The sequence below is a fragment of the Rutilus rutilus genome (assembly GCF_951802725.1).
Source record: "Rutilus rutilus genome assembly, chromosome: 20".
NCBI classification, from domain to species: domain Eukaryota; kingdom Metazoa; phylum Chordata; class Actinopteri; order Cypriniformes; family Leuciscidae; genus Rutilus; species Rutilus rutilus.
In genome coordinates, this window is record NC_140225.1 from 1240001 (window position 1) to 1262817 (window position 22817).

General features: G+C 41.4%; 1 protein-coding gene across 1 annotated transcript in view; it reads left to right on the plus strand.

Annotated features, from left to right (window-relative positions):
* Positions 1–22817, plus strand: part of adgra1b (adhesion G protein-coupled receptor A1b) — a 152203-nt gene that overhangs the window by 45746 nt on the left and 83640 nt on the right. The window contains exons 8-12 of the mRNA XM_084390772.1: positions 3215–3379; positions 5240–5435; positions 6800–6949; positions 10917–11078; positions 12466–12660. Of these exons, the coding sequence (XP_084246898.1) occupies positions 3215–3379; positions 5240–5435; positions 6800–6949; positions 10917–11078; positions 12466–12660 (868 nt within the window). The remainder of the gene's footprint in view (positions 1–3214; positions 3380–5239; positions 5436–6799; positions 6950–10916; positions 11079–12465; positions 12661–22817) is intronic.

Genomic DNA, 22817 nt, shown 5'->3' on the forward strand with positions numbered 1-22817 from the left:
GATCTACTAAAAGTTTTAGTCATGAAAGTGTTTCTGAGTGTGTTTGTGTCCTTTTAGTTTTCAATGTTTTATTAATAGTTCACGTTTATTTTCCTGCTCTTGTTGTTCAAGCTCCAGCGATACTGACTGGAAGAGTCTCTATAGTGGGCAGAACTATTTTCATGCTCTGGGTTTTAAAATATTCATCAGTGAAGCCCCCCGACTTCAGCATTCACAGGCCTGTTATTATCCTCAGATTGAGAAATATTAGTGCATGATTGTGAATGCTGCTAGTGAAGCGTTGTGGAGACGTGGATGGCTGGACAATAGAGCTTTGTTGTGTGAATGTAGGTCACAGTGTGTGTGTGTCTTTGTGTTCTCATGGATACTTGTTCTGCTCTTGCTCAGACACATACAGAATTTCATTTTATTTTGAAGAAAATGTGAGTATTGTATGCAAAACTCACTGGCATTTGTGCTTTGGGTGGTTACCAGGGTGTTGCTATGTGGTTGCAAATGTTGTGTGTGGTTACCAGTGTGTTGCTAATGTGTTGTGTGTGGTTTCTAGGGTGTTGCTGTGGTTGCTAATATGTTATGGGTGGTTGCTATGTGGTTGCAAATGTTGTGTGTGGTTATCAGGGTGTTAGTAATGTGTTGTGTGTGGTTGGCAGGGTGTTGTTTGTGGTTGCCAGGGTGTTGTTGTGGTTGCTAATATGTTAAAGGTGGTTGCCAGGGTATTGCTGTATGGTTGCAATTGTGTTTTGGGCGGTTGTCAGGGTGTTGCTATGTGGTTGCAAATGTTGTGTGTGGTTGCCAGGGCTTTGCTGTGGTTGCTAATATGTTATGGGTGGTTGCCAGGGTGATGTTATGTGGTTGCAAATGTTGTGTGTGGTTACCAGGGTGTTGATAATATGTTGTGTGTGGTTGCCAGGGTGTAGTTGTGGTGGCTAATATGTTATGGGTGGTTGCCAGGGTGTTGCTATGTAGTTGCAATTCTTTTTTGGGTGGTTGCTAGGGTGTTGCTATGTGGTTGCATATGTTGTGTGTGGTTTTCAGGGTGTTGCTAATGTATTATGTGTGGTTGCCAGGGTGTTGCTGTGGTTGCTAATATGTTATGGATGGTTTCCAGGGTTTTGCTATGCGGTTGCAAATGTGGTGTGTGGTTGCCAGTGTGTTGCTAACGTGTTATGTGTGGTTGCCACTGCAAGGGTGTTCCTGTGGTTAATATGTCATGGGTGGTTGCCAGGGTGTTGCTATGCGGCTGCAATTGTGTTTTGGGCGGTTGCTAGGGTGTCGCTATGTGGTTCCAAATGTTGAGTGTGATTGCCAGGGTGTTGCTATGTGGGTGCTAATGTGTTGTGTGTGGTTGCCAGGGTGTTGCTATGCAGTTTATTATGTGTTGTGGGTAATGGCAGGGTGTAGCGGTGGTTGCTAATATGTTGTAGGTGTTTGCAATGGTGTTGCTATGCGGCCTGCCCCATATTTAACTTTATTCTTGTCTAACAGCAATAATTGAAATATTAAGGAGATTATATTTGTGATTTTACTCACCCTCATGTTGTTCTAATCCTGAATGACTTAATTTTTTTGTGTGTGTGTGTGTAACACAACAGGAGTCTTTTCTGTGTGTTTGTTGTGTATATTTCTGCTTGTGTGGTATCATGTGAGCGTGGAGCATCACTCGTGTCTCAGTAGGGGGAGCACTCATGTTTGGAACTTATGTTTGCTGTGTGGTTGTCAGTTCAACGGGGCACAAGCACAGCTCTGCTTCGCGCCACAGAGACACACACACACACACACTCACTCACTCTCTTCAAACTGGTCTCTGAGCCATATGTGCTACAGATGGGTCAGTCTCTAGTGCTGGTCCGAGGGTCCAAGGTCGTTAATCAGGGATCTAAGTGCTGCCGGACTGCAGCTGAGAGAGGAATAATGTGCCATAATCAGACGTCATCCACACATCAGGATAATTTATGCCGCTTTTACCTCTCCTAAACAGGCACTAAACAGGGCAACCTTGCACTCTAGCTATTAACTCTAGAAAATTGTTAATTTCTACTGAAGTGTGTCTTTTATAATTATGACATGTTGCTTGTCATCTGTTTTAATGGTGAAATGTGTTTTTACTGAAAAAAATAGATATATCATAGAGACTCTGAAGTGGTGTCTTATCTTGTTGGGGCAGTAAGCAGCCACTTAGCAACACCCTGGCAACCACCTAACAACACCATTGGAACTACCTTGCACACCTTAGCACCCACATGGCCACGCTCTTGCAACTACCTAACACACCTCAGCAAACACATAACATGCCCTGGGCACCACCTAGCACACCCTAACAACCAAAAAGAAACACCATAGCAACCACCTAGCACACTTTAAAAGCCATATAGAAACACCATAGCAACACCCTGGCAACTACCTAGCAACACTAGGTCAGAGTGAGTGAGTGAGTGAGTGAGTGAGTGAGTGAGTGAGTGAGTGAGTGAGTGAGTGTGTGACTGAGTGACTGAGTGACTGTGTGTGAATGTGTGTGAGTGAGTGTGTGTGTGTGTGTGTGTGTGTGTGTGTGTGTGTGTGTGTGAGTGAGTGAGTGTGAGTGAGTGAGTGAGTGAGTGAGTGTGTGTGTGTGTGTGTGTGTGTGTGTGAGTGTGAGTGTGTGTGTGTGAGTGAGTGAGTGAGTGAGTGAGTGAGTGAGTGTGTGAGTGTGTGAGTGAGTGAGTGAGTGAGTGAGTGTGTGTGTGAGTGAGTGAGTGAGTAAGCGAGCGAGCGAGCGTGTGTGTGAGGGATTACGGGCTTGAGTAGTCACTGTCTTTCTCTCTGAGCCTCTAATCATTTTTACTGTGAAAGATTTGAGCACGCTCACTGAGCCACTTACTATTCCTCTGCTAGTGTTTGCATGCATGAATCGTTCGCATCCCTCAAAGTTTCCCTTGAAAATGTTGTAGAATCCAAGGAACAATAACTTTTGGAAATTCTGGCATATTAATAATTCAGAGCTAAATGTGAATGAAACAGAATAGCCTTAGTCTTGTGTTTTTCGGTGCTCAATATCATAAATGTTGATGAATGTAACCCAATTAGCATTTACTTTGCACTCATAAAATAAAATGTGCATCATGTCAGTGTTATTTGAGTAATACAAAAAGGTTTAATTTGGCTTGTGTAAGATTCACTCTGTTAAACTTGCTCATGTTCAAGTGTGACTCAGTGTCGTCTCACCCTCGTCTCACAGCGAGCTCATCCTGTCCAACATTGATGTCGGGGTTTCCGGTAATTGGCAGTGTCACGTGACCAGTTCCCGTGGCAACAGCTCAATCGGCATGGAGATTGTGGTTCTGGAGACGACAGCGCTGTACTGTTCGGCCGAGAGGGTAAATAGCAACAAGGGTGAATTCAGGTGCGTCTTCAGCTACAGAAGCATCACACTCACACACACTCACACTCACGCCGTTACTTAAAAATCACTTCGGTGTGATGCACCACTTAACACACCATAGCAGCCATATAGCAACACCCTTACAACCTAGTAACCACATAGCAACATCTTTGCAAACACCTAACACACCCTAGAAGCCACATAGCAACCCCCAAGCAGCCACATAGCAACACCCTTACAACCTAGTAACCACATAGCAACATCTTTGCAAACACCTAACACACCCTAGAAGCCACATAGCAACCCCCAAGCTGCCACATAGCAACACCCTGGCAACCACCCAGCATAATCTGGCAACCACATAGCAACACTCTTGCAAACTACTAGCACACCCTGGCAACCACCTAGCACACCCGCGCAGCCACATATCAACACCTAAGCTAACATGTAGCACACCCTGGCAACCACCTAGTACACCCTAGCAACCACATAGCAACACCCTTGCAACCTAGAAACATGCACATACTAACAAGTACTCAGGAACACCCTAACAGCACACACACACACATGCACACACAAACACACACACACACAGAAGCCGCAGCTACAGAAGCCCCCAACCGTCAGCAACATCACGCTCGCACACGGACGCTGTTACTTAAAAATCACTTCACTGTGGTTGTGATGCATCAGTGCCTCTTTTGTCCTCTGTTATATTTTAATGATTGGTGCTTCTATAGCTTCATGTTCTGTGTTTGTGCAGGACACGTCTGTAATGGGCTGGAAAATCAGTCTGTTGTTACCAGAGAAATTAGTGTAATTTATTACTGAGCATTTGTGCTTCACTTGACGGCCGCAAATGGACACTGTTCATCTTCACAAACCTCGAGTGTTGTGTGAAACTCTGAAAATGATCAATTTCTCGGAAAGACGCTTAAGTCACACCTGCACTGCCGTTTCAAAAGTTTAAGGTCAACCATCTAGCATAGCAACACCCTAGTAACCGCAAAGCAATATCCTTGCAAACACCTTGCACGTACTAACAACTACACAGGAACACCCTGGCAACCACATAGTAACACCCTTGCAAACACCTAGCACACCCTGGAAACCACCTGACACAACCTAGCAGCCACATAGCAACACCCTGGCAACCACATAGCAACACCCTTGCAAACTCCTAGCACACGCTGACAACCACCTAGCAACACCCTTGCAATCACCCAGCATACCCTGGCAACCCCGTAGCAACACCCTGGCAACCACCCAGCATACCCTGGCAACCACCCATCATACCCTGGCAACCACATAGCAACACCCTTGCAACCGCATAGCAACACCCTTGCAACCACCCATTACCCTGGCAACCACATAGCAACACCCTTGCAACCACCCAGCATATCCTGGCAACCACATAGCAACACCCTTGCAACCACCCAGCATACCCTGGCAACCTCCTGTCAACCACATAGCAACACCCTGGCAACCACCCATCATACCATTCTTGATCAAATAAATGCAGTCTTGGTTGAGCATAAGAGACTTCTTTCAAAAAACGTATTAAAAATGTTCCCGACCCCCAAAATTTTGAACGGTAGTGTAATATGTCTGAATGTCATTGTGTTTTATTGCAAAATATCACAGCCAGATCCATTCATTGTAAAGAAAGATGCTCAAACACACTTTACAAACAAAACATTTGTTGAGTTTGAAATGCCAATTAATATTTGTCAGTATAGTTTGTTTGTAGTTAATTGATGATGTTGATCATAAATCCACTAAAAATCACGAAACACCAGCGGATTCAAGCCTCAGACATGCGCTCAGTGAAGAGAACAGACTCTTGATCTGCTGAATCACAATCACATGTTGTTTCCTCAGGTGGCCGAAGACGTTGTCTGGTTTCCTGGCGTTCCTGCCGTGTGCGGTGGCCAGCGTTAGCTCCGCCTCCAGCTCCGCCCCTCAGGAGAAGAGGGCGTGGCGGAGGTGTGGCCAATCGGGCCGATGGGCGGAGCATGACTATAACCAGTGCTCATACGCAAACCAGTTCACACGCAGCCTGCATGAACTCACACAGGTCTGTAACCTTCATCATCATTCAATTCACTTCAATTCACATTTATTTGTATAGCGCTTTTCACGATACACATCCACATTACAATTTAGAGTGATCTGTTATCAGAGGTAATTATCACAGTTATGCATTTCAGAAATGCCCATACAAAATCAAAGTTAGCGAAAAAGGTATTAATTTAAACAATGTAATAATTTAACCCTTATTCGGCATTCTGGGTCTTTTTGACCCGCAAATGACTTTTGCTAAAATAAAATAAAAATGTCTCTTTGTCCAAATGGCATGAGACTTTGTACAGTTGTCAACCCTGTCTAAATATTTAAAAAATAAAATAATAATAAATAATACAAAATTTGGAATGATGTCTGTTTATATGTTAGTGTGAAAAAAAGAAAAGTCACACTCGTGTCTTTCGGAGTCTCTGATGATCATCATCATCATCATCATCATCACGAGTGGAGTTTATTTATCGCTGGAGGGCCGTTATCCTGCTGGAATCACTTCGGCACGACACACACCTGATTATACTGAGCAGATGTTCAACCTGACCTTGATTTACTGCATCACTTGTGTTTTGAAGCCTGAGAACTAAAGGATTCTTTGAGATTTGATTGGCTCAGGCCCTCTTTTTAATTCCTCATGTCTCAATAATCTTCACAATTAGTATTTTAAGTTTCTTTGGACTTTGGTGTGCCAGACAACATGCAATAATCTGACACACAATCCCAGCAGCCAAAACAGGTTTAACTAGTAGAATTTGGAAAAGAGCAGATGCACTACCGTTTAAAAGCTTAGGGTCACGGTTCCATTTTTTAATGTTTGTGTCTCTTCTGCTCTCCAAGGCTGATTTATAGAAGCTTTAACTGTAATGCATCTAATAAAGCAGAGTCAAAGAGTCAACTTAAATATACATATACACCAAATGATGTGTACACAAAAAATTCATAAATATACAATTACAGCAAAAACATGTCAACCAACATAATTTCAATCAATGTAATATAATAGTCTTGTTTATATGAAATTACATATATTTAAAAAATGTATAGAGTCTCTTCTGCTCACTAAGGCTGCATTTATTTGATCAAAAATACTGTAAAATTGTGAAATATTATTCCAATGTAAATCATCTGTTCTCTATGTGAATATACAGTAAAGTGTAATTTATTCCTGTGATCAAAGCTGAATTTTCAGCATCATTACTCCAGTCTTCAGTGTCACATGATCCTTCACAAATCACTCTAATATGAGGATTTGATGCTCAAGAAACATTGATCACGCCAACATGATTATTATCAGTGTTGAAAGCAGTTGTGCTGCTTCATATTTTCTCAGTTGTGCTCTTTCTCTCTCCGATGTGAACTCAGAGACCAGTGAACGTGTCTAACGCGCTGAGGGTGGCGCAGCAGCTCTCCTCTCTCACCAGCAGGGCGGCGCTGTTCGGAGACATGATGGATGTCATATTTGTCACTCACCTGATAGAAAGACTCACACGCCTGGTGTATGATGACAGAGAGGTGAGAATCGCATCCCATAATGCCTCAACCTGTTTAATCCTTCAGGATTCTGACTATGAACGTTTGAGCAAAGACAAGGTCTTCTTTATCATTGTAGTGGCAGTATTTTTCTTAGTTTTACACCTAATTATGTTTAATATACTTTTGATGGATCGCTGCAAAAAAATGCTGTTCTTCCTCAGTCTGTCTTGTTTTCCAGCACAAATATCTAAATATTCTTAAATCAAGACACATTTACTGGAGAAGAAGCAAAATGACTGAAGATTTGAGAAATTGAGTAAAATGAGTTTATGCTTTTAAAACAAGAACAAATATCTGTCAAGAAAAATAATCTTGTTTTCCCTTTGAATTAAGTTTAACTACATCGGCAGATTTTTCTTCTACTTGATTTAAATAATCACTTAATTTTTATAATTATAATTTAATTTAAAATCACTTAAGTTTTTATTTTCAGAATTTGTTTTAATTTTTTGCCATTTTGCATTTCCAGTAAATGTATTTTGATTTAAAAATGTTTAGATATTTTTACACTGGAAAAATATTTATCTATTTGAATTGCATATAACATTTCCATGCATTCGGATTACAGTTTTAACATAAACTAATAAACGTAATGTGATGCATATTCATCAGTCACATACATGAAGCAGGTCAGATTTCTGCAATAGGACTAATAATCTGAATGTGCTTTAAAAACAAAATAACAACAACAAAAAACTCGTTTTTTTTCACAACGAAGAGATTAATGCGGATTTTAAGCACTTTAAATACATGCATTTTGAAAATATGAAAATAACAGTTGCATATAATTAATAATAAACTACTTTAAATACATGCATTTTGAAAATATGAAAATAACAGTTGCATATAATTAATATTAAACTATGCCTTGAGTTTTTGAGTGTAGAAATCAAACCTGCTTCATTTATGCATGACTGACAAATATGCATCCCATAACGTTTATTAGTTTGTTTATGTTAAAACTAGAGATGCACCGATTACAATTTTCTAGGCCGATTCCGATTTCCGATTTTTCACTGAGTTTGACCTGCCGATACCGATTTTAGCCGATTCCGATTTAATTTTTTTCTAACCACTTTACAGCACACACAAATATTTATTTTCCATCTTTTCTTTAACCCTTTCACGCGTAAGTTTAAAATATTCTAACTGACACCCCCACCCCCAGAGTGAGTTTTTTCGCGAACGTTCCCTTTAATGTTTCCATGGCGACGCGTCACGCGATACACCGCAGCCACAATAAAACTGTATGACAGATGTGTCGCTTTTATTTCACTTTTCCTTTTTTATTCAAAATATTCACAAACTTGCTTACCGTGTCATCAACCAGCCTATCTGATATTCCGATTCTCAAATACGTGTAAGTGAGTGGTCGTTTAAAAACCTTTAATCTTGATCTATAATGAGATTGGCGCCGCAATGTTGTCCTGTCAGTCGGATTTACAGCACGTGAATTCATCAGTTTCTCCGAAATAAATGCAAGAAAGTGGCCGGTGAACTGAGAAGAATAGAGTAAACTTTATAGTTACTTCCCCTATGTTTGTCTGATATGAATAACACACATGTCGGCAAATTATATTTGAATAGATTGTTATTGCTGCTTCCACAGACATCAGTGTGTGTTTTACAAACTCCAAATGTATTGTTTTAATCGTGCTTATGTGTATTTAAATATCTGAAACCTAAAATAAACATTATGAGGTTGAAAACACTGCTTAGTTGTGCCATAACAGCGCTGAACGCGTCCGACTCTGGCTCAGCGCCAGGCAGCCAACGCGCGAAAGCACAGTTTGAATCTGGCAGTTATGCGACGTCACTGAACATCTAAATGTGGCACCGCACCGTACTCTCATGGGCACAGACATACAAATCTCATATATGAGACCGTACCGCTCAAAAGGTTAATCATGCGGCGCCCGAGTGCATTTGACCGGCATAAAATCGGCATATGTCAGACTGACCGGCCGGTCGCCGGTCATGGCCGATCACGTGAAAATCGGCCAATTCCGGTCACCAGCCGAGCAATCGGTGCATCTCTAGTTAAAACTGTTTAATCCATGGAAAATCATTGAAATTTTAAATGCAATTCAAATACATAAATCGTAAACGTGTGCCTGAAATCCCCCTTTGCAGTGACGTGAGGTGAGATGAAGACTGTAGTGAGGATTTCTGCTCTGATGGATTTGTCTGTGTGTCTCAGTCTCTTCCACACGCTTGTTTCGCCCGGCTGTCATTGACGCGGCGCTCTGCTACTGTGCAATTTAGGTGCAATTTGAGTCACTGCACATTGTTATCAGCTATTTTCAGCTTTAAGTGTTATGTACACATGTTCAGTGAACACGTTCAGCATTTTAATAACACTGGCAGACTCCGCCAGAAGAGCTTTTGGAGGGTGTGAATGAGAAAACAGACTCGCTTTGGGGAAATTTGTATTAATTACACAACAGAAGAAGAGCTGTTCCTGCCATATGTGACCTTCAGGCCAGACACACACTTCACGCCAAGTATACAAACATTTGCATGCATTTTCAAGAGGTTTTTTTATTGACTATGCATTTAAAGTTTACATTCTTCAAGTATGTGCATTGACAGGGAATCAAACCCTTTGGAAAGCAACAGTGAGAATGCTCGAGGCGGAAATGTTGATGCTGTTGTTTAAGATGTTGCGTGAAGTGCTGAATCTCCAGCTCTCGTGACTGAAGGCGTGTGTTGAATATGATTTGCACAAAGCTGCTTTATAGGTAAATAAAAACAGAACATGACTTTAACTGTGTGTGAAGCGCACACTTCATTTACAGCCCTGCTGAAACACTCTGGTTTAATACTAACGCTGTCATTCACTGCCTATAGTGAGAGCTTAAAGTCAAAGTCACAGTAATATATTCCAGTCATGGTTCAAATGTCGTTTAAGGGCTTCAAGGTCACGTAAGAACTGTGAATATTGCCTCTTTATTCAAGAAAATGAGATATAACCCTCAGTTCTGCCATGGAGACTCATCTTAATCACGATTCGCAAAGCTCTTATAGTTTTTGATGGCTTGTTCAAGACATAAACTCAGTTCAGTACAGTCCGGTAATGGAGATTAACTGTGCATGTGATGCGAAAAATGCTGTTCTTCCTCAGTATTTTTGTCTTTTTTCCAGCACAAATATCTAAACATTCATAAATCAAGATACATTTACTGGAGAAGCAAAATGACTGAAAATATTAAGTGTTGTTTTCTGAAAAATTGATCAAAATCAAGTGAGTTTATGCTTAAAACAGGAAGAAAACAAATTTGCCAATGGGGTCAGAAAACAAGTTTATTTTTCTGACTCCATTGGCAGATTATATATATATATTTTTTTTTTTAAGTGTAAAGTCACTTCATTTTGCTTCTCCAGTAAATATATCTTGATTATGTTAAAGAAAATCTATTATGCCCTTTTACAAAGTCTTGCTTCTTCTAGAACAGGTTTTTCTGCTTGAATGTTGATTATTCTCCTCATATTCTCCATTGTTGCAGCTCCTCTCTTCCCAGTCTGTCAGTAACGCTCTGTTTACCTCCTGTCTCTATGAAGCCCCTCCTTCTGAAAAGCACACTTTGCTCTGATTGGTCGGCTGGAGCAGTATGTTGTGATTGGTCGAGAGCTTCGAGTGTGTTTGGGAAATGTCCCGCCCCTTTCCATAACCGCCAGTTTAACACACTACTAACTAACTCAACCAGGCCCCGCCCCTTTATTCTGCGTATGAATTATTATAATGAGGAATATTGTGACGTGTTTGTTCCCGGAAGAATCTCAAGACTACAATGGAGGCGTTTCAGGAGTTCAGAAACACTGACTCTGAGCTTTTCATGCTCAAAGAGCAACATTACACACTGGAGAAAGATGAACAGCACAACTGGTCCCTGAGGAAGGACCTCACGTCTTGTCCTCTGATCTGTGATTGTGTGTTTGTCTGCAGTTGGGCGACCATGTGTTCGTCGTGGCCAGTGACATGATGCAGGTGGAGGAACACGTCCTCTGGATGGCTCAGAATGAAGCTCGCGCTTGCACACGGATCGTCCAGTGCGTGGAGCGGATCGCAGATCTCGCGCTCAACACCAACAACACCGTCATCTCAAAGGTGAAGCTCACTTTCATTCAGCCAGATCTCAGAGGACACATGGGAAAAAACCATCATGGCTTCATGCTTTGTTGGTTATAACGAAACCATTTGCGAGCATTCAGAGCTGAACAAACTCTGGGCAGATTCTGACTCGAATGCCTCTGATTGGCCATTGCATTCACACGCTCAACGAACAGGTCTGTGATTGGCTACAGTGCTCAACGCTGCAAAAACATGTTGTAAATAGAAACCTTTGACGTTCTTCACAGAGCGCTGACACAAATACAGTCGGGAACTTATCACACTGCAAAAAAATGCTTTTCTTACTCAGTATTTCTGTCTTGTTTCCAGTCCAAATATCTAAAAATTCTTAAATCAAGAAGCATTTACTAGATGAGGAAAATGACATTAGAAATTATATCTTGTTTTATGAAAAGAATTTTTTATTTATTTAAAAACTCGCTTAATTTAGATTTTTTTTAAATCAGAAAACAATAGTTTAATAATATAATTTAATAATAGAAATAGAATTTCTTGTGTCATTTTACTTATCTAGTAAATGCATCTTAATTTAAGAATTGTTAGATATTTGGACTGGAAACAAGACAGAGATACTGAGTAAGAAAAGCATTTTTGCAGTGGATACTGACGTCAGGAGGTTATATGGTTAATATCATTATTTCTTCTCACATTTGCGAGTTTATATCCCACAATTCTGACTTTATTTCTCACAAATTCTGAGTTTAGATACAAGTGCGAGAAATCAAGTCAGAATTGCGAGGTAAAAAGTCACAGTTATTTTTTTACTCCGTGACGGAAACAAGCTTCCATACAAAACACATTCGGCTGATCGATTTGAGAAAAAGATAAAAGATAAAAAAAAAGGTGTAATATATGTATATGTGGCCAATTTAAGCTGCAAATCAATATTATGCATGGAATGCAAGCTTCTTTTGATAAAAAAAAAACATTTATTTTGTGAATTGCCATGAATTACTCTTGAGGTTTGCTCATTAAACACTAATGAAAAGGGGTTTGTGCGCCGCTGATTGATTCCCTGATGCATTGTGGGCCGTGGGATCCTAACGTTTGTTAATCTGATGACTAATACTGTACATGCCGTCTGTATCTCAGGTGGATTTCTACTCTTAACGCTGTAAAATATTGACGTAATCACCATTTCTGAGCTTCTGGTCTGTTATTGTTCTGATAATGTAGGTCACAGACTCGGATCGTTAATGGAGTCTTTGTTTAGTCTTTTTACATGTTCATAATCAGTCCTTGACTCACTCGTACAATGAATGATGTTTATTTTCCAAGGAGCAATTAGTGTGAGGAAAGTAGGTCGCGTAACGCTGTGTGTATGTGTGTGTGTGTGTGTGTGTGTGTGTGTGTGCGTGTGCAGGTTTCTGCTAACATCGCTCTGGAGGCCCTGATGGTCCCACCGACTCTCATGGGTTTATTGTGTACGGTGGCTCTACTGCCCCCGGTGGCCGAACCGGGTCACGACGAGAGCGGATCACCGCGCACACACACCCTGCTCAACTTCAGATGTCACACGGTTAATGTCTCCGGCTCACCCATGGGTCAGCTCAACCAGGTGAGAGTCAACACTGACCAAACACACTGCAAAAAATTCAAGTAAATCTGATTAGAATAAGAACTGATAAGAACGTAATATATGTATCATGAAATGCAATGCAAGTCGCTTTGGATAAAAGTGTCTGCCATAATGGGTCCAAAAACCAGTGAACCAGTTATTCTGTCCGATTTACATTTTACATTTTACATTTGACATTTTATGCATTTGGCATAAAATGCACGCAATCATACTTGAATTAAGGCAAGACACTTCAGGCTAAAGCATTGGTTTCTTGTTTGCTTTCATAACACTGTCTACTTTCAGACTAGTGGAAAGAAAACATCCAAAGTTTTTATTTTATTGCATTTGATTAATTTGCATCTGTATATATTAAATTTAAAGGCGGTGAGTTTGAGTCAGAAATCTCCATTTCACACACACCAAACTTTACAGTTTTATTTTCTGAAGCTTCATTCATTTATCATTCGTCTGGTTTATATAACAGTTTATTTCCTAAAATGCTTTCCGTCTGTTGACAATATTTTCTGATTTATTTTAAAAATCCCCTCTGTAAAAACCTTCAACTCTAATATTTTCTTCCAATATTCAGATTTCTGTTCTCGAAATGTATGCATATTTAAGTAGTTAATGCCTCATTTGCATATTTAAATGTTTTACCCCGTTCACCTAGTGTCTTGCCTTAAAATATTTAATAATTTATACATTGGAAATACTTTTAATTAAATCATCTAATTATGATTCCCTAAATGCTTCAATGAGGAAATATTTTATTTAAATGCTTTTATTATGTTTCACAATTTTATAATTAGACATATTTTAAATTATAAATATTGTTTTTAAATATTTAATAATTTAATATTTTATTCGCACGGTTATGTCTCTGGTCAAATGGTTAGAAGAGCCGTTTTTCTTTCTATATTGATGAATGTCCTTGTGGGACGGGAATGTTTTTCAAACTTTAGTTTAATTGACAGCCAAGAACTGTGATTTATCACCGACTCTGCCAGTCAGAAGGAGGTGGAGCTATATCTGAGGGGGCGGGGCATTCTTATTCTAGACAGCATTTGATTGGACGATGGGTTGTATCCGCCCTGAGAGCGAGATCATGAGTCTTCAGTATTTTTCATCTGCTTTCATAGATGAGAAAGACTCTACATGTATATTTATATGTGTAAATAAATATAAATGAATATTTTCTTCATGCATATATGCTAGAAGTTTCTTTCACACAGCAGCGGAGCTCAGTTTGTTTGTTTTTATAATCGCATGCATTAGTACGACAGTTTTCTAATCTCTATTTAAAGAGAGTATTTTCTGACAGCGTGATCGTGACAATAGAAACGTGTTTCATGGCTTCCGTGTGACGTGATAACACAAGGCTGATGTGAAGAGATGAAGCTAAAACAGGAGATGGGTTTGATGGGCTGAAGCTTCTGTGATGTTTGGAGGAAAGAACAGAGAGAAATGAAGGTGTTAATAAGATCTGTGTGTGTGTGTGTGTGTGTGTGTGTGTGTGTGTGTGTGTGTGTGTGTGTGTGTGTGTGTGTGTGTGAGTTCTGGAGCTCTGATGAGGAGATCAGGCTTCAGTCTGAGGAACAACTACAATACACACTCACACACACTGCTGATCTCTCCATCAGCAGACACACACTAGAGTAGGGTAGGGTAGAGTAGGGTAGAGTAGAGTAGGGTAGGGTCGAGTAGAGTAGAGTAGGGTAGGGTAGGGTAGAGTAGGGTAGGGTAGGGTAGGGTAGAGTAGAGTAGAGTAGGGTAGAGTAGAGTAGAGTAGGGTAGGGTAGGGTAGAGTAGGGTAGAGTAGGGTAGAGTAGAGTAGGGTAGGGTAGAGTAGAGTAGAGTAGGGTAGAGTAGAGTAGAGTAGGGTAGAGTAGAGTAGGGTAGAGTAGAGTAGGGTAGGGTAGGGTAGAGTAGAGTAGAGTAGAGTAGGGTAGAGTAGAGTAGAGTAGGGTAGAGTAGGGTAGAGTGGGGTAGGGTAGAGTAGGGTAGAGTAGAGTAGGGTAGGGTAGGGTAGAGTAGGGTAGGGTAGAGTAGGGTAGGGTAGGGTAGAGTAGGGTAGGGTAGGGTAGGGAAGAGTAGGGTAGAGTAGGGTAGAGTAGAGTAGGGTAGGGTAGGGTAGAGTAGAGTGGGGTAGAGTAGGGTAGGGTAGAGTAGGGTAGAGTAGGGTAGGGTAGAGTAGGGTAGGGTAGAGTAGGGTAGAGTTAGGGTAGAGTAGGGTAGGGTAGAGTAGGGTAGGGTAGAGTAGGGTAGAGTAGGGTAGAGTAGAGTAGGGTAGAGTAGAGTAGAGTAGGGTAGGGTTAGGGTAGAATAGGGTAGGGTAGGGTAGGGTAGAGTAGAGTAGGGTAGAGTAGAGTAGGGTAGGGTAGGGTAGAGTAGGGTAGGGTAGAGTAGAGTAGAGTATGGTAGGGTATGGTAGAGTAGGGTAGGGTAGAGTAGGGTAGGGTAGGGTAGAGTAGGGTAGAGTAGAGTAGGGTAGAGTAGAGTAGGGTAGGGTAGGGTAGAGTAGAGTAGAGTAGAGTAGAGTAGAGTATGGTAGGGTATGGTATGGTAGAGTAGAGTAAGGTAGAATAGAATAGAGTAGAGGAGGGTAGGGTAGAGTAGAGTATGGTAGGGTAGAGTAGGGTAGGGTAGAGTAGAGTAGAGTATGGTAGGGTAGAGTAGGGTAGGGTAGAGTAGAGTAGAGTATGGTAGGGTAGGGTAGAGTAGATACAGAGTAGAGTAGAGTAGTTCTAGATACAGAGTAGAGTAGAGTAAAGTAGAATAGAGTAGAGTAGTTCTAGACACAGAGTAGAATAGAGTAAAGTAGAATAGTGTAGAGTACATTAGAATAGAATTATTTTATATTTTATATTTTAAATATTAAATCAAATGTAATTTAATATAAATTGAAATATTGAATTAAAAAAATATTTAATAAAAACAATCAAATTAAAACGCTTACGCTGGCAGTCAAACATTTGCTATAATTATGAATTTTTAAACTCACCAACGCTGCATTTATTTGATCAAAAATACAGTAAAAACAGTGAAATATTATTCTAATGTAAATCATCAGTTTTCTATGTGAATATACAGTAAAGTGTAATTTATTCCTGTGATCAAAGCTGAATTTTCAGCATCATTACTCCAGTCTTCAGTGTCACATGATCCTTCAGAAATCACTCTAATATGCTATAAATATAAATATATATATATATATATAAAATATTTAAATATTACAATTTAAATGTATAACTATATTACAAGCTTTATATCAAATAAATTCAGTCTTTGCGAACAGATATAAAAAAAATCCTAATTATTCCAAACTTGTGGCCACCAGTGTACTAAAACATTTCTTTTATTTGTTCACCTGCATATCATGTGACATTAACTGACATCAGTGTTTTTAAATGATTGAAATATAGCTACAAATATCAGGGGAACTACAAGCTATTATTTTAGCACAAAGGAGTTCGGCTGCCAAAAACCGTTTGCAAACATAAATCATGTGGTGTAGTTCAGCGAGACGATAAAGATGAAGACGACGATCTGTGAGAATTAGTGATGCTTCTCTTGGAAACGCTCCATAGTTCTGGATTGTTCTATGATGATTACTGTGTGTGTGTAGAACATATACATTAAGTTTATCTTCAGCTGAGCTCATGATGGAGCCGAACGCAGAACATTGGTCTAATGAGGAGAACAGTGAAGTTCACTATAAATCACAGGAACGCTGGAGGCTGATCGCATGTGTATATCCGCTTAATTGATCATCATTCTGCCCTAGTGCACACTAACAAGTGAACGACCCGCTGCCTTCTATCGGGAATACATTTTGATCAGGACTTTATTTGCCGGCTGTGTGCCAGTCGCCTCTGGGAGATTTAGATCATTCATAATGATCTGATCACATCATTCACATGCAGTTTTATATAACGTTTAAATCAAATATTACGAATGTGTCGGCCCTTACAGGAAACGTTCAGGCGAAAATGAAACCCCATTATTTACTCAACTCCAGAGATGACATGTGATGTGTGCACTGCATTTCAGATCTTCTGAAGTCATGTGATTCTGTGGAACAGAAACTGAAATTGTGTTCATTTTACAGTAATTTGCCAAATGCATGAGCGAATGAGTGGATAAATGTGGTGCTAAATGCAAAATTTAATGTAAATGTAAATGATGACAACATTTTCCTCTTGAGTGAATTGAGTGAATGTTATTTCCCCGTTTACACGCGTGATGAAGAAACGTGACGCACTCGAGTGGAGTTTAGCTGTTTATAACTGGAGAGAAACGTCGCGACTCGCTGCATTAATATACAAATATTTGAGTGAAAGAGACATTATCACATGTTAATGTAGAATATAATCCACTTTTCATTTAATTTACAGTGGAAAAAAACAACTATATTGTGAAATACGTAGTTACTGTGATATAAAACATGTCATCTAACATTTTGACCCAGCCCTAGATATATATATATATGTGTGTGTGTGTGTGTGTGTGTGTGTGTGTGTGTGTGTATATATAATTTTATTTTTTACCAAAATGGATTTTAAGATATTTATTTTGTCATTGGAAAGTTTAAGCAAAATATATTTCGTTATATTTTAAAATATATTTCAAAATATATAATGCATATTTTAATATTTAATATATGTTATACTATCTTAATATATTATTTAAATACACATACATACATATTAACCGAAATGTATTTTCTTTCTACTCCAAAATATATTTTTCCCTTTAAATGTTTATTTTCCTTATAGAAATATAATTAAAATATATATTGTGTGTGTGTATATGTGTATATATACAGTCTTTTTCATTTTTACAGCATTGAATGGTTTAAGCAAAATATATTTTACACATATATTTGAAATATATTCTGGCTAAAATTATTATTATTTCTTGTCGTATTTAAGTTCTTTTGTGTGTGTGTTCATGCATCTGTGAGGTTTCCTGATGCGTGTGTGTGTTCCTCTCCTCCTCCGTCTGTTCCCGTGTCTGTGTGTTTATGCCGTTGCGTCTGCAGAACTGCATTAAAGATGTATTGCGCATCTCTCTGACACACACTCACCTGCGTCAAGCTAACAGAGAAACGCCTCGGAATGCTAAACCCCTGGAAGCGTCTCATAGAGAGAGAGACGGAGAGAGGGAGAGAGGGAAGGAGACGAGAGAATCTGTACATGATCACGCTGAATAAGTGTAATCCCATCGACAGCTAAACCATCATATCCGACCCGTCTGACCTGTCCGACCCGTCTGATCCGTCTGACCCGTCTGACCCGTCCGACCCATCTGACCCGTCCGACCCGTCCGACCCGTCCGATCCGTCCGACCCGTCTGATCCGTCCGACCCGTCCGACCCGTCTGACCCGTCTGATCCGTCTGACCCGTCTGACCCGTCCGATCCGTCTGACCCGTCCGACCCGTCCGATCCGTCCGACCCGTCTGATCCGTCCGACCCGTCCGACCCGTCTGACCCGTCCGACCCGTCCGACCCGTCCGACCCGTCTGATCCGTCCGACCCGTCCGACCCGTCTGACCCGTCCGACCCGTCCGACCCGTCCGATCCGTCCGACCCGTCTGATCCGTCCGACCCGTCCGACCCGTCTGACCCGTCCGACCCGTCCGACCCGTCCGACCCGTCCGACCCGTCTGACCCGTCCGACCCGTCCGACCCGTCTGACCCTTCCGACCCGTCTGACCCGTCCGATCCGTCGACCCGTCTGACCCTTCCGATCCGTCCGACCCGTCTGACCCGTCTGACCCTTCCGATCCGTCCGACCCGTCTGACCCGTCAGACCCGTCCGACCCGTCTGATCCGTCGACCCGTCTGACCCTTCCGATCCGTCTGATCCGTCCGACCTGTCTGACCCACCGACCCGTCTGACCCACTGACCCGTCCGACCCGTCTGATCCGTCCGACCCGTCTGACCCGTCGACCCGTCCGACCCTTCCGATCCGTCTGATCCGTCCGACCTGTCTGACCCACCGACCCTTCCGACCCGTCCGACCCTTCCGACCCTTCCGACCCTTCCGACCCGTCCGACCCTTCCGACCAGTCTGACCCACTGACCCGTCCGACCCTTCCGACCCGTCTGACCCACTGACCCACTGACCCGTCCGACCCTTCCGACCCGTCCGACCCTTCCGACCCGTCTGATCCGTCCGACCCGTCTGACCCACTGACCTGTCCGACCCGTCTGACCCGTGAGGGCCGAATAAACCGTGATCGTGCCAGAGAAATGCGGAGTTCATTTGAACTGGAGGCTTCTCTATAATCATCATCTGTTGCTTTGACTGGGTCAGGCTCTGTTTTTTTATTTTCACTGGTAATTATAGCCATACGCCAGTCCATGTGTGTATGCGAATGATACTGTCCTCATCCTGCCGATATCAACATTTCCAGAAGTGAATAATTCATATCCAGAGTAGGTTTAACTGTGAGTAAGTAACTCAGCTCACACAGTTAGTCTAGTGTTGATTTCAGTAAGAGACTGTGTGTGATCTGCAGGAGTGATGCTTGATTCGCTGAGCGTGTGTGTGTGTGTGTGTGTGTTGCTGACGTGTCGGTGACGTGTCGGTGACTGACCTTTACATCAACTCTACCAGCTAACAGGGAATGTTCTCTCAAAGTTATGAACAAACATTCTTCTGAATGTTGTCTTCTGAAACATTCTTCCAGAGAATGTTCATTCAAAATAATGTCCTTAAAACTTTTAACATAAAAACAATATTTATGCGTCGTTCATGAAATGTTTTTACCTGAAATGTTTAGTAAAGTTTTTTTTTTTTATGTAACGACTTGTTTCGGGATGTTCCGAGAACATTCAAAAGTAACATTCCAATCATTTTTGAAGAATGATAAAATGGAATGTTCTCTTAATGTTCGCATAACCAAGCATTTTAATATAAAAAAAGTGATTTAGACATTTTAAACACTCACATTCTGAAATAATGTTCTAATAACTTCATGGGAATGCGGGTATCAGCTATAAACAAAAATGTGTTCTAAGAATGATTGCATTCCCATATATGTGTGTGTGTGTCTGTGTGTGTGTGTGTGTGTGTGTATCAGTTTTTTTATTGTTTTTTTTATTTGCCTCCTTGTTTGTTTATTATAGTATTAACACTAATAATGTGGAAAGCAGCTCAGAGAGTTTGATCTTAGAGGAATTTGAGATGAGTTCACATTGAGATCTCTAAGTTGAGACGTTTCATTTTGAGCTCTATCGGAGGAGTGTGTGTGTGTGTGTGTGTGTGCCTTTGTTTATATTACATTGTGTGGACCAAATGTCCCCATAAGAATAGTAAAACCTGAGATCACCTACATTGTGGGGACCAGCCAGCGGTTCCCACTTTTCAAAGGGCTTATAAATCACACAGGATGAGTTGTTTTGAGAAAGTAAAAATGCAGAATGTTTCCTGTGATGAGTAGGTTTAGGGGTAGGGTTAGTGTGTGTGTGTGTGTGTGTGTGATAGGTAGGTTTAGGGGTAGGGTTAGTGTAAGGGGACAGAATATACAGTTTGTACGGTATAAAAACCATTACGTCTATGGAGAGTCCCCACAAAGATAGTGAACCAGACAAGTGTGTGTGTGTGTGTGTGTGTGTGTGTGTTTTACCAGCGCCTTTTTCCCAGGAGGAACATCTGAGATTGAGAAGTCGGACACTTCAGCAAATGTCTCCATTTGTTCTCCATTTAATCAAATTGAGAGAGAAACCTCTGAGAATGTGACGTATTAAATGGTCCTCATTTGTCAAAGTCTCTCTTTCTCATTCTAGCTTGATCAAATCTAAGCAATATAATGCAATAAATACAGTTATGAAACACACATCACATCGGATATGTTTACATGCAACCAAATGATCCGTCAGTAATGGGATTGATGGCTCAATCGAACTGGAAAGCCTTCATCTAAACACCTTAAGCGATCCGATTGAGCTTCGATCGGATTGAAAGGGGAGATTTATTCCTTTTCTAATCTGTGAACACTTGACCCGATTGAACACTGAAACTGAAAGGACTGCGCATGTGCGATGACGCTGAAATAGCGTAATGACGTGTGACGCGCTGAACGAGCCGTTCTCCTGATGGATAATTGCGCAATTATTATGGGCAAACAGCGGGAAACTCTGTATATGACGGGTAGGTTTCGGGATCAGTGTTTGTTGTAGGCAGTCAATACTGTGATTCACATGACCAATAAAATCTTTAGAAATCGACTAAAGATTCTTAGCCTATTCCACCCAAAATTTCCCTTATTTTCAAATCCCAATGTTGACAGGTATGCTCCACACATATATCTGATACTCATATTCTCTTCATGCTGTTTAAACCTCAAATCTCTTTATGTGTTAATTCTCTCAGCCAGTGAATGAGGTCTACATGATCTCAGGCCAGTTTCTCATCTACACTCCCAAACACGAGGAAGGACGTTGCTAATTGCTAATTGCCCTGCAGTCTGTGTGTATGAGGCTCATCTGTGGGCTTCAATTAAAACTCTGAGATGAAGCCGATCGGAAGATCCCGAGATCCTGGAGCCGGAGCGTTTCAGGGTCACTAATTACCTCTAAAACACCTTGTTACGTTAAACTGGGAATACCGCTGGGAATTACTCTTATTCACGGTCCGTGTGTGGGAGAGTTTATGTGTGTAAAGGCTGGAATACACCACTTCTGCTCAGATTTTGAGAGAAAAAATTCTGTATCAAAAATGTTAAGGCCAGACAAGTAGTTTTTTAAGGCTTGGTTTGTAGGGAATTACAAACCTGCGCCAGAGCCCGTCTACGGAGAGCCTGCCCACTCCCTATTAAGTCCTATTGTACCGAATTTTGGTTGTAGTTCCACCAGAGCTCCACTGGGGGCGATCGCCCATGAGTGCACAATGAATGGGAGTCTATGGGGCTAGACGGCTAAATGTGTCTCTTTCACCCGATTGCCATTGATAAATCTCAGATTTGATTGTAGGTTTTGCAAGTTCAACATGGGTTATAGGTCGAAAGTTGAATGAACGAGTACTTATGTCCTTTCGATTTCTTACAGGTTGAGTTATTGTTGCCCATAACACGCTAGCATTCTGCTAATGAACGCTGATTGGTCAGTGAAGGACTGATTACGACCAGAGATACCGCTTGATGGCATCGCGGCATCCGAAGCGGGACCAGAAACAAACAAAGCAAAAACTCGTCTAGCACGTGTATTTACCTGTGTCAGCTGTGTGTGTTTACCTGTGTCAGCTGTGTGTGTTTAAGTGTGTTTACCTGTGTCAGCTGTGTGTGTTTACCTGTGTCAGCTGTGTGTGTTTACCTGTGTCAGCTGTGTGTGTTTACCTGTGTCAGCAGTGGTGTGTGTTTACCTGTGTCAGCAGTGGTGTGTGTTTACCTGTGTCAGCAGTGGTGTGTGTTTACCTGTGTCAGCTGTGTTGTGTGTTTACCTGTGTCAGCTGTGTGTGTTTACCTGTGTCAGCTGTGTTGTGTGTTTACCTGTGTCAGCTGTGTTGTGTGTTTACCTGTGTCAGCTGTGTGTGTTTACCTGTGTCAGCTGTGTTGTGTGTTTACCTGTGTCAGCTGTGTTGTGTGTTTACCTGTGTCAGCTGTGTTGTGTGTTTACCTGTGTCAGCAGTGGTGTGTGTTTACCTGTGTCAGCAGTGGTGTTTTTTTACCTGTGTCAGCAGTGGTGTGTGTTTACCTGTGTCAGCAGTGGTGTGTGTTTCCCTGTGTCAGCTGTGTGTGTGTGTTTACCTGTGTCAGCTTACCTGTGTCAGCTGTGTGTGTTTGCCTGTGTCAGCTGTGTGTTTACCTGTGTCAGCTGTGTGTGTTTACCTGTGTCAGCTGTGTTGTGTGTTTACCTGTGTCAGCTGTGTGTGTTTACCTGTGTCAGCTGTGTGTGTTTACCTGTGTCAGCTGTGTGTATTTACCTGTGTCAGCTGTGTTGTGTGTTTACCTGTGTCAGCTGTGTTGTGTGTTTACCTGTGTCAGCTGTGTTGTGTGTTTACCTGTGTCAGCTGTGTGTGTGTTTACCTGTGTCAGCTGTGTTGTGTGTTTACCTGTGTCAGCTGTGTTGTGTGTTTACCTGTGTCAGCTGTGTGTTTACCTGTGTCCGCTGTGTGTGTTTGCCTGTGTCAGCTGTGTGTGTTTGCCT